At 27.8% G+C, this 13,623-nt stretch overlaps 1 protein-coding gene across 1 annotated transcript; it reads right to left on the bottom strand.

Annotated features, from left to right (window-relative positions):
- Nucleotides 1–458: 458 nt before the first annotated feature.
- On the bottom strand, nt 459–1,615 carry LOC106760845 (ethylene-responsive transcription factor RAP2-1-like). The gene has a single exon (XM_014644277.2). The coding sequence runs from the start codon at nt 1,392–1,394 to the stop codon at nt 924–926; it is 471 nt and encodes a 156-aa protein (XP_014499763.1). The 5' UTR covers nt 1,395–1,615; the 3' UTR covers nt 459–923.
- Nucleotides 1,616–13,623: the final 12,008 nt, after the last annotated feature.

Here is a 13,623-nt window from a genome sequence, read left to right as displayed (position 1 = left end):
TCACATTTTAAAACGTGTGTAGTATCAAAATAATATAAAAAAAAAATATGATGTTGAAATATCATTTTCCTAAAAAACTAAAGAGAGGTGAGAGAGGTGGGTGAGGCCTACGCTTTGAATGTGTATCAAACGCAACTATCCTAAACTCCAACTTTCCCATCACTCTGACAACTGACTACCTCACTTTCTCATAGACCCACACTGTTCTCCGCCTATCTCGCATATTCTTTTAACAAAATTCAAATACCATTTTTTTGTGCTCAATTCTTCCTTATCTCCAAATCCACTTGTTACCACTCTTCTCTTCTGCTCCTCAACCAAAACATCACTCTTTCTTTCTCATCTTTATCTCTTCCATCATTTCCTCATCCAGATAACACACTCAGCCTACAATATACTTCACACACACAACTTCCAAAAACACTACATATGGATATCAAATTACATACATATATGCATAAACAAAATCTGCAACAACAATAATTTCATTTCGATTGGGACTAGTCCAACCAACAGATACATATCTCGTTACAAATTACATCTTTACAACACACCACCGACCTAGAAAAGACCACATCCTATGCTTCCAGTCTACGACTTCAGCATACACATTGAAAAAAAAAAGGAAAAAATCTGTTACACGATCTCATTCGATTGGTTAAGAGCTAAACTTTGTTCTTCGTGAAGTGAGCAATACATGTATGAGTTACTCACTCACCTCATGAATAAGTTAGCCTCGTCTCCGGTGTGTGTGTGTGTGTTTCTTCCTAGAGGTTCTAATTTAAAGTAAAGTGGAAGAAAATATGAAATATGTACCCAGATATATGATATGAGAATAATTCTATATAAAGGTTTTGAAACATAGGTGAAGAAAAGGGGAGGTTGAAGTCCTATATCATGTCACAACCCATGATCGCTGGAAACTAATCTTCGGGTTTTGGATACTCGTTCAAGTCTGGTTTGTCAGAGCTGACGTGGCTGGAATTAGCGGAGTGGGACGACGATGATTGAAGCGCGGTTTGGAGCGCGTCGACTCTCGCGCCGACTTGGGTCGCTTTCTTGCGTATACAATCAGCGGACATGTTGCCCTCTTGGGTTGAAACGTCATCGTCTTGGAACAATAGTTCTGGGAAATTGAGGCGGGCGGAAGGGCCTCTGAGGTAGAAGACAGCGGTGTCGTAGGCGCGTGCGGCAGCGACAGGGGTGGCGTAAGAACCCAGCCAGATCCTGGACCTCTTGTTGGGTTCTCTAATCTCCGCCACCCACTTCCCCCACTTCCTCATCCTTATTCCTCTGTATGGTTTGTCTTGGTGTTGTTGGTGCTTCCGTTTCTGGGTTTTCCTGGTGGTGGCGGTGGAGTTGGAGGAACAGCAGTCTCCTAAACCTTCTTCCATATCTGCTACGGAAATCCCCTTGACAGCTACCACACCTACCCACTACCTATCGAAAACCATGTTTCTGTATCTGATAATATTTTTGTGTGCAGCTGGGAAGTCCAAGGAAACGGTTTTGTTAGGCTGGGTGAAGACAGTGAAACGATGTTGCTGTTGTATTGGTTTCTATTTATACGGAGGTTGGAAAATGGGAAATAGTTTGTGTGGAAAGGAATATTATTATTATATTATTGAAGGAATGATGAATGAATGGGGAAGAAGAGGGTGAAGAGAAGGGAATGAGTTTCCCACTTGGCTTCTAGTCTGTCGTCTGGTACGGCCGCCACGTTGAGCTTTCTTTAAGATAAATCCAAAAGATGGCCGACACAATCCATCACACCTATCTCTCTCTTATTTCAAAGCCCCATTTTTTGTTCCTATTTCATACATTCCACGTACCCTCTTCTGCCCGATGTCATCCGTTGCCGACGTGGACGGGTTACGCCTCTCTATACTCTCTACTCTCACTGTTCATCACTCATCTCTTTTCATTTTTTACTTTATTTTATCTCCACATTTTTTCATCTACTTAATATCTTCATTAACTATTTACAATTATCAAATTAAGTTACTTCATCACATCAATTTTAAGTTTTAATATTATAATTTATATTTTAATATAAATACTTAAATATTTTTTAAGAAAATAAATTGTATTCATAAATGTACTAATAATTTAAAAGTGTTTATTTCATAAAAATTTACAAGTTTAATACGATATTCTCGTTCTATTGTTTTTATTCACATTATATTTTATCATATAATAAAGAACTCGATAAAAAAATCTACACATTTTAAATCACCAAAAAAAATCATATAATAATAAAAATAATAAAATATATTTTTAAATGACAAATATAAAATCTGGTAATATTTTAAAGACTGCGTGTCAGAAAAATTATTAAAAACAAAAATGCAAAATTTGAAAAAAAAAAGGAGTTAGAAACATATTTTAACTTTATTTCATTATATTTTTCTTTTCATTTTTCGCCACAGAGTTGTTCTTCTTTCTTGGTTTTTAAAAATATTACGGATATCTTTTCAAGAAGATTCATTTTCTTTAATTGTTAAATAATTTTTATGATGTCTTCACAAAAAATATTGTGAATAATGTTCATATTGCTTGGAATGGGGTGGCAGCGTTGCTAAACAGCTTACTACGCAAAGAATTGAGAATTCAAGAATATATTGTTCCCTAGAAGTTTTTTTTTTTTATTGGTTACAATTTGAATTTATATATATTAAAAAGTATTGGAGCATTAAAATTTAGGTCAAATTCGAAATTTTAAAATTAAATCAAGAGTAAAACGATAAAATTACTTTTGGTTGAAAGCGCTGTAATTATCATTTGATAATCTTATACATTTTTAATTGATAGAAAAAAATAAATACATATTATGTTTTGAAATCAAATATATCTTAAATATATGATGAAGATATAATGGATAAGTCTACGGGTTTGAATCCCTCTTTTAAAAAAAAAAAAAAAACTAATATGTTAATTTGTTGAAAAAAAATATTAAGTATATAGATTTAATTTAACATACACTTAAAAATTAATCTTTCATTAAATTATAAACTATAAAGTGTTGTGTATGTTAAAACAGCTATTTTTGAATGATAATTACTTCAAATTTTCATATATCTTTAACAATACTTAAGTAATTAATACAGAGAAAGGAAACATATTTATTCAGTATTAGGAGCATTATCTATCAGTAAGATATTTAGAAGAATAGAATATTAGTGAATGATTAAATAAGGGATTAGTTAAACGTTTGTTTGTCGGAATGATAACTATAACAAGATGATATTGGTGGATGGGTTGACGCTTAACTTAATGGAGAATCGAACGGATGAGATGAAAAGTACGACAATAGTCGGTGGCAATGGACGGACGGATGGGTACCAATAGAGGAAGACTTTCCGTCCACGCAATATTAAAAACACTCTGTTTGCATAATTGCATTTCTTCAAATTTCTTGGTTGACAGCTATAATATGAGTTTTTCTTAGTTCAACAATTTAATTAATTAGTAAGAAATCGCATGCAATGATCACTCCAGGTTCAAGCTAACATAAAAATATTTAGTATCTGAAATTCTTAACATGCATCACAATATTTACTAATTTTTAATTATAATATAATAATAACGTAAATTATTTCTTACTTAATAACGATGGAACAAATATAAAAATCAGCAATCAACAATTTTGAACTCTTTAATTTATCATTAGTCTCAGTTCTTCAATAATTCCTTCATGTTCTAATATTTCAAATTAATGTTTCCAACGCCAACTTGACTTTCATGTTTTCTTATACGGTTTAATTGGTTATTTATAATTTAATTTTTAGGTATATGACTGTGTTAAAAATTTTCAAACAATATTATTTTTTGCATTAAGATCCTTGTAATAATGAGTTTTTTTTTCTTTCTAAATTTGCATAGTAATTCCTCCAAACTTAAATGTTGTGAAATTCCAAACTTATATTGATGATCTAAGTCTAAATATTCTACAAGGAGTGTAAGTTACTTTATTGCCATACCAAATTTTTTAGTCATATTTAATTATACTAAAGTTTTGGTCGACTATAGAAAAAACAAAACACGTAGCATCATCCATCCAATAAAACAAAGCCACTTAAGTTTGAGTCTATGATTCGTTACTAAGAGAAATTGTAGCATGACACATTTTTACATTCATTTGATATAAAATACAAGAGTAAAATATCATAAAAATGTAAATATTTTTATTTTTTTAAGAAAAAAAAAAGTAAAAAATAAATAAAAAAAGTATCAAATGAATATAAAAAATTTAGGTGTGTCAAAAAGAATATTTTCAGTTACTAATGCATTATACAGTAATAGTCCACCTTGAACACATCTCAACTAATCTTGTTATCAAGTTTTCATTTCAAATTTTACTTTCTATGTTAAAAAATATTTTTCCATATTTTCAATTTGTCCATATAGATTTTGTTGGAATACGTTCTAATCATGATTTTGATATCATATTAAAAAATGATTTTTAAGTCTAATTCAATCATACAAAACAGGTTTTTAAAATGAGATTTACATCTCGCTTATATATTATAGATTGACCTTATTTTTAATTGATGTGAAACTTCTAAGAGTGTACATGTCTTATAATTTAATTTAATTGTTTTTTAACATATGTTTATTAACATATTTTGCAGCTACGGAGAAAAGACAACCTAGAAGATGCTTACAAACTTTTAAAAGAGAAATAAAATACATATACAAGGCTTGAATATGTTTGTTTCTGCAGATTTGGTCTCAAAAGATAGACAGCTTCTTAACTGATTAACCGATGAACCACAATTTTCTCACCGACATACTGCTAAATATGTTGACTTCTGCATCTTCTAAGCACTAAAACAGCAGCCACCTTAAAAGACTAAACTAAACACTGCATATACTTTGCGGCAAGGAACCACAAAAACCAGCGAAAAGAGCTTTAACTAGACTATTAAAAGACACGACGATGGAACATGATGATGATTTTAGGGGCCTTAAATAATTTTAACGGGATAACTTATATATTCTCAATTTTTTTCTTTTTGCAATTCTTTTAATACTCAATTAATTTTGTTCGTGTTTGTCATTAAATGAGGAAGAGTCAAGGAACTTATAACACAAAACAGGTTATTATTCAATTTTCTAAAAATCAACTAATCTTTCAATGAGGATTTTGTTAAAATGAACCAATGCATAAATTATTAGCCGTCTTAATTAGTTAAAAATATAAATAATGTATAGCTTTAATTTTTTTAAAAATTAAATAGTTTAGTTTTCGTTTACAGTTTACTATACGCGTTGTAAAGACCAGTGATGCTAAGAAATTAAAAATAGTTATAACATGTTTGGTAAATAATTTTTTTTTTTCTGAAAGACGTAGGATTGAAGCACGTATTATCATTATTAAATAAAAAGTTAATATATGTATATAATATTTTTGCAGTACAAATATATTTTATATTTTTTAAGTAGATAATTAGGAGTAATATTATAACGATTTCATAAGAAAATGTTTTCACAACTTGTAAGGGTGTTTAGAAAGCAATTTTGGATAGTCTGTGACTTTTCAAAATGTGTTTTAATAATATAAACCCTAAACCGACCATAGACTTAGGGCTTTTTAATGCCGTGCAAAGAATTAAAACTGTGACTAAAAGTACGCTGTATTTTAAAACAAATCATAATAGATGGTATTACTTAATTAATTTATGTCAATAATGACCAAAACAGAAATTAAAAAATTTATAGGATGCTAAAAATGAAAAATAAAATTATTGAGCGTTAAGATGAAAGTTTTACAAGTTTATTTGGACCGAAAGTAAGAAAACATGCGTTAATCTTATTTAATTCTTGATTTTTTTATTTTTATTTTTTGTATCATCCCAGTTTAATTCATGATCTGTTACTTAATTAGCAGATAACTCGTTACTTAATAGAATACTGTTAGAAATAATTTTATACTAAAAGCCAAAACGAATTTCATTTTATTGAGAATCATAACCAAAATCTGCAAATGAATGGGAAATCAGAAAATTATTTGAACCATTTTAAAATGATAAAAATTGAAACATGTATTTTATACGTGACATTGGATTAAATATGGATTTTTCTTGGATAAAAAAGGAAAAGTGAATTCAGTCAAGGTGATTATGTTAATGTTACTCTTTCGTGTAAAAGAATAACAAAATATCAATATATACAAGAAAGATTTTCAGCGCTAAAGATACATCAGTACGAGGATGAAGTATGTTTATAAATATTGTATGTCAACTACATAGTCACAAACAACTATACTGTGCATATACTCAATGATTTTCTTGTACAAATACCAATAAAAGAATTCATCGTTCACTCAAAGATGGTGGTTACTTTTCCTCCGACGGCATGCAATGATTAATGACCTCAAATTGATCCAACAGGATAAGGACGAGGAGATGATTGATTTAGAATTGAACATTCCACTAACGACAATATCAAAATCCTGCAATTACATATCCATCAAGGGTTAGGTTAGGATCATACAAAAAATTTCGGCTTCAGCCTCTCAAATACACGTATCGATCAAATTGGTAGGTATAAACCAGTTGGTAAGAACAATTTTCGTAACAGTTAAAATAAATAACTTCATTAATAAAACGTGTTTTGATGATGAATTGAAAAATTAATATAATTATGTGAGATCTAAAAGAAATGGAAAACAGTCTAAATGGTTAGATAATTTCGTGGTTAATAACAAAATTGAAAAGAAATAAATTATGGTAGGCATGGAAAGATAATGTGTCCTTATCATGGAGATAAAGATTCAGCAAAACGATCACTCCCAACAGCTGACATCTTTTTCTTGAACTCCATTTAGAAACAAGTGAATATATCATCTAGTTTGATTTTTGAATCTTTCTTTTTTCTTTAGATTTTTAGCTTGTTGTATCGTTTAGAAGCTGACAAAATACTTTGGAAGAAAAAGAAAAAGAAAAAGAATCAGAAACAGAAAGAACTTTTACGCTAGGTTTGTCGAGCCTCACGAAAGAACTGAGGCCTTATAGAAAAAATGATAAAACCCTAGCCAGCTAGTTTGTATTTTTCCCTTGTAAGGATATTGACAGATTGAATTCAATGTATGATGATGTAATAGTAAGAAGAAGGAACGGTGGAAAATTAGCTGAAGCAGAAAAGGTAGGGTCCACCTAACTGTCCAAGATGGAGGAAGTTAACTAGTCGGCAGTCCAAGTTGTCCACTAATTAATGACATTATTATATTAAAATTCTGAAATTATTTAACCTAGAAAATCATGACGAATTTGACATTATGATCCATTGTCTTTGTCCTTGGCTAAACACATCCAATCCAATAAAGGAAAACCAAACTTGGCTTCTTCTTAATTTGATATTCAGGATTTGCAGCAGCAGTATTGAAGAAAGATGCATGAATTGGAAATAATGGGGTCAAGTGCGCAAGTTGATGCAGTTGCTTCACAAAATGAACATATTAACCACAATGTAACAATCCAACCGTCATAAATACATGAAAACGCATGTTTTGCGGCGACGAGACAATCAGCAAAATCCCATATTGCTATCAGGACAGAATTTTAATACGGGTAGTCCCCACCCAACTTCTTCATCAATTAGGGTGCTTCTGAATGCATACTTCCTTTGTTTTTACACTACTTTTAGAGTTAATTTAAGTGCCGATTTATTTCAATAATTTCCTTTTAAATGTAATTTATAAGATATTATTTATGAAAAAAAAAGAAAAATGAAAAGGGGTATTCTTTTAACTCACAAATTAATTTACCCAGGTTGTTTCCCTGAACGTGGGTAAAATCAACTAAAAAATCAATTGTGTCATCTTTTTTTTTGTTGTGTATGGAAGCAATTCTATATTTTACTTGAATTAATTGGCACATGTATGGAAGCAATGTTTTATTTATACTTGTTTTTTCTTATCTTTTTTCCATGCAAGCCTAAAAAATACACTTAGAAATTAGAAAAGAAAACATTTTATTGTCCAAAATGAAAAAAAAATAAAAATAAAAGTGGTATTTTTTTTATTTCTAAAGTCTCGGGAAGAGATGTCCAAAACATTTTCTCAAAGCCTAACTTGTCTATTCTTATTAAAGTCACGCAGGAAGAGTTATCAATAACATTTTTTTTTCTTCCATCGACTCTTGCACCTGTTGTTTTCCTTTTTAATTTTTCTTTCATATAATATTTAAAGAAAATAAAGTAATTTTTTATTCTTATATATTGAATTAAAAATACAATTTTTTTGTTGAAAAGGTAACTAAATGTAATAATACATTATTGTTTTTATGGAAAAACGGTGTGTGACATGAGGGAACAAGATTGACCATATAAGTAACACCAAATCTTTTTTTTTTATTAAATATGACACCTTAAAAGATATATATATATATATATATATATATATATATATATATATATATATATATATATATATATATATATATGAACTCACACGTCTATTATGAAGTAATTCAGAAGGCTAAAATTGATCAAACAATTTAATATTTAAAAAAGAACTCTAAAAAACGACATATTAAGATTATATGTGGTCTTAAAACTCGTAAATAAATAAATAGATAATATAATTACTAGTACTATAAAAGCACATATATTAGAGAATTGAATATTAACATTATTTATAACAAATTAACTTTTAGATATGTTATATATAATTGTTTATTAAATCTCACCAATTATCCTCACCAGAATGCACATCTTTTCACTATACTAATAAAGAGGCCTTTACAAATGAGTGTACTAACACTTCTATGTTTTCAGTGGTTACCGAACAAAACTATGATGAAAATCAAAATGAAAATATAACAGTTGTCAAAAGACAGCTGACTAGCTTTTTTTTTATTAATATCTTAAAATTACTATAACTAACAGGTTAGAATAAATTAAAGATATTGACATGTTGTGTTTTAAAATTGAGATTGAATTATACTTTCAATTTTTAAATTCTTTTTTCTCATAACCTTTAAAAAAATTAACCTTGATTATATTTTTATTATAATGAAAAATAGATATGTATTTTCAGTAGTTGTTTATAATGAGTTTAATGTTCTTTTGGATTCCTTTTCTTAAAAGTAGTGGGCTAGTGAGATAGGCCCGAAGGGCTGCATTCAACTAGCGCAGTGTTTGTTTGAACATAAATTTATGCAATCTTTGTTCCTTGTGGGCCAATCTAAATAGTAATAACTACTCCAAAAGTGACAATTCATAATTATATATTTTTTTTATACAAATCACTAATTATTTTTAACTTTTATTTGATCAAATGTTATTATTTTTAAATGAAAACCTGAAGTTACGGATTGGGTAAAATGGTATAATGAAAATTATACTTTTTTGGGTGTTGCTCCCTACACCTTCCCAAGTGGGGCTTGTATCTTCTCATTAATTTAATTTATTTTAAAAATATTCTACACCTCCCCACTATTTTCTTTATTCAAAAAATACCCTACACCTCCCCACTATTCATAACCATCTTTCTCTTTATCTCTCTATTAATGGAGCATTCACATGGTTCAGATTTGAATTTGTAACATACTATAAAATATAAAATTGAAAGAAAACTTCAATATTAGTACTTCTACCATTTCCATTTTATAAAATTAGGAGTTAAATGCAAATACAAAATAATAAACATAATAATATTAATAGTAAATAATGATATATTATTATTATTATTATATACTAACTTTATAATGACGAAAGAACTAAATAAATTCTAAATCTTTAACAAATAACTTTTTTTTTATATTTTAAGTATTTAATAATATTTTTATATTATTTATCTAATAAATTAAATATTTTATTCAAGTTATTTGAGTCAAACATGTCGGTGAGTTAAAAAATAATATAATGTTAAAAATTATAGATATTATATGTAAAAAAAAGATACATATATATAAACATTTTTCTAGAAATTTAGAACAAAATTTTACCATTTATTAAGTAATTTGAAAAGAAAAAAATATATTCAACAACGAAAGAAAATATATTCAAATTTAGGGTATTTTTGGAATAAAAGAAAATAGTGGAGAGGTGTAGAATATTTTTGAAATAAATTAAATTAATGAAGAGGTACAAGTCCCACTTGGGGAGGTGTAGGGAGCAACACCCTACTTTTTTTTTCTTTAATATTGAAGAAGTTAGGGTTTGAAATGAGAATTGGATAGAGTTGCTTGTAGACGCTCTCACTCGTCGGCCTGTTTAAAATGTCGGGCTACCTTTCCATGGGCAGTTATTTTTTGCACCTCCATAACTTTCTTTCTTCACCTCACAAATTTCGTATATTATATAATTAACTAGTGAAGGTTGGTCAAGTGTAGTATATTATATAATGTAAGTTCGAAGCTTCAAGCTAATCTAAGAACTTTGTTGGCGGACTTGTAAGAGATTCAGAATTTGAAGGCATATTTAATTTTAATTAGTTCTAAGAACCTAAATTTCCAAAATTTCAAAAAAACAAAACATATGTATGATATTTAAACAAAATAAAAGAAATAGTAGATAAGATAATTATCTAATAACTTTTTTTGTGTGTACTCATTACAGATTGTTCGATCAAGTAGCTCAGATACACTGGTAGCTTGAACTGTATATAGTGCTGTTTGGTGTTCAAAACTAGCACTCTCATCATACATATTTTATGCAGACAGAGAGTGCATCAGGTACTCATGCTCGTTGATTAACCCTCCTGCTGACGCATACGTGACATTGATTACCATGTCATATTCTTTTATTTTGTTAATTAATTTTTTTAAATTGAAAATCCATCCTTTCTGCAACCAATTTCAGCATGTTTTTGGTCTGCAAAAAAGGAAGACAAAGGAGATTATGAGCTCTTAAAATGCTGTAACATTTTGAACAAAGGAGTGACAAAAAGAAATTATCTATCAGCATTGCAAATTATGAACTTGTGCATTCTTACTACACCATCTCATAATTTAAGCAATTAGTTTGAGTTACACCTATTAAAGATGATCTCTAACATTTTAATTCTGCTAGGAATACCCTTTTTCCTTATGCTGCTCTGATCATTATTATCAGTTTCCCTTTTGCTTTATTCGAAAAAGAAGAGCCTTTTGTTTCATACTTTCATTGTCTTCCTTTGCATGTGACTGCGATTCATCTTTCTTTATACTTTTATTAGTCAGAATCTGGTCTTCAAATATTTGGGAGACTGCACCCTCTTATGATGTTCATTTCTTTTGGCAGTTATCTATTAGTTTGTAAAAGGAGTCTTTACATTTATATAATTAGATATTGTATCTTCTAATAACAAATAGAGATGCAAAAAGAACATTAAAAAGTGGGTAATAGAATAAAATTATTATCTTCACTTCCGACTCGCATAATCACATAGTTATATTACTATTTTTCTTTTTTTAGATTCGCAGATATGATGTATTGGAATAAACAATTACGTTTTAGTCAAATAAAAGCTCACTATAAATTAGTTAATATTTAGAAAAAATTTATGTAAAAAAAAAAATTGAGTCTAATTCAAGCTGGAATAATAAACTTAATAAATATCAAATATTCGTTAAAATAAATTATAACTTATGTTTATGATATTATATTAAAAAGCAAAGTTTAAGTTTAATTTAATTTCATAAAACTAATTTTTAAGAAGTTTGTATCTATTTATGAATTGGTTTTATTTTTAATTACGAGACTTCCAAACATTTAAATGTATGTTCATTATTCATATCCACTAAAATATCTATTTTATTTCTCTCTCTCTTTCTATATGTATATATTGGATATACGATTTGCCCTCTAAAATTAACTGATAGTTTTTATATTTTAAATTAAATTCCTTTATAAATAACAATACCCTAAAGAACGAATGTAACTACTCAAGGATTAAAATCCTATGTTTAACTGATATAAAGATGTTAACATATAGTACATTTGAATGTTCTACTTGGGTATTTTCGAACCCTATGAAATCTATACGTAAATCGTTACCAAAAGCGTATACTTAATTAATTTTTCTAAAACTAATATAAGTATGAGATAATAGCATATACATGTAGAAAAATTACACATATTATAAATTTATAAGTTAAAATACATATGTGCATATATAAGTATAGTTTATAGATTATATTGAAGATTTTTCATACCGATTGGTTCTTTATATTGAGTTTGATGTACTACGGTAGTGCGTTTTCATTGAATATTAAACACTATTTCTCAAAGTATTACATTCCACCAAAGTTCAAACTTAAATATGAAATCTGATTCCGTTCAATAGGACTTTTTTTTTTTTAATATTTAATTATTTATTTTAATATTTTATATATCAAATTGAAAAGGATCATAAACACATGCCAGGGTGATTGGCTTAAAGTATGTATAATGTAAACTAGACTAATTTATCAAAATTGAAAGTAGGATATAAATATCTGCAATTACTATTTTTTTTTATTCAGAGTAATAATAAGGGGAAAAAATATTTGAAATATTTAATTAATAATTATTATTATTCTTAGCCAGTATTTACTTATATTTTTATTAGGTTAACGCAACATTCATTGACCATGCACAAGAAATAATTAACAATAGATTGGCATAATTGTAGCCTTTTTCTTCCGGAAATGGGATAGTCCGAAGAAATTCTCATGCAAAAATTCTCACTTTATATGCATAATGTTTCTATATGATTTTATTGGTGAAAAATACTAATAATAACAACGATACTGTAGATAAATTTAATGTTTTTTTCTATTAAAAGATTGGGTGTTAAAAAAAATTATATTTTAGAAAAGTATTTAAACAAAACTAGTAAAATAAGTCCGTTGGTATGTTAATTATAAGTTAAAGTTATTGATCCATCTGTGTATTTTAATTTTTTTTATATGCTCCCATAACACGTGTGTAAATATGTATACCATGTGTTTTTAAATATCATACGAAAATTCAATAATTAAATATATTATTCACATTGCATTAATTGAAGTTATGTTATAGTAAAAAAAATTAATTATATAAAATCATACGTTATAAACTTTTACAATCCAATATTTCTTTTTAATCTAAATTTCTCCTTGTTAACAATTAGTTTTTTTGTTTCTGTTCCACTATATTTTATTGTAATATTATTAAAAATTAAAACAGAAAATTACTAGTGTATATTAAATGGGAAAATCTGTTATACATATTGTTATAAATTTATTTTCTGAATTTATATATTGTAAGATAGTAAATACAAAATTAAGGATGCATAATAATTAATTATAATAATGTTATTAAAGAATTTTCTGACAGAATACTGATATCAATTTAGGGAAGAAAAAAAAAAGTTGTAGTCACTTAAACTCTTGCTTTCCTAAGTAAGAATTTGTTTTTTATACACTTAATAGTATCTTATCCTTTAAGAATTAACTTGGATATGTCTTTTAATGACAAATTTGCGATGAATTTTTAATATATATAAGTTTGAAAAAGTTTAATTTTTTTTTTCTATTTGATACGTAATTGTTTTTTATTTTGTGAAATCAACTTGTTTAAAGACAAAATGATATTATAATGATGATTTTACTTTGGGTTAAATATGTTTTTAGTCCCTATACTTTGGGGTGATTTTGGTTTTAGTCCCTCTTTCAA

Source organism: Vigna radiata, chromosome 5 (genome assembly GCF_000741045.1).
Source record: "Vigna radiata var. radiata cultivar VC1973A chromosome 5, Vradiata_ver6, whole genome shotgun sequence".
In the NCBI taxonomy this organism is placed as follows: Eukaryota; Viridiplantae; Streptophyta; class Magnoliopsida; order Fabales; family Fabaceae; genus Vigna; species Vigna radiata.
Note: the sequence above shows the minus strand (reverse complement) of the source record. Positions and strands in the feature narration are given on the sequence as shown.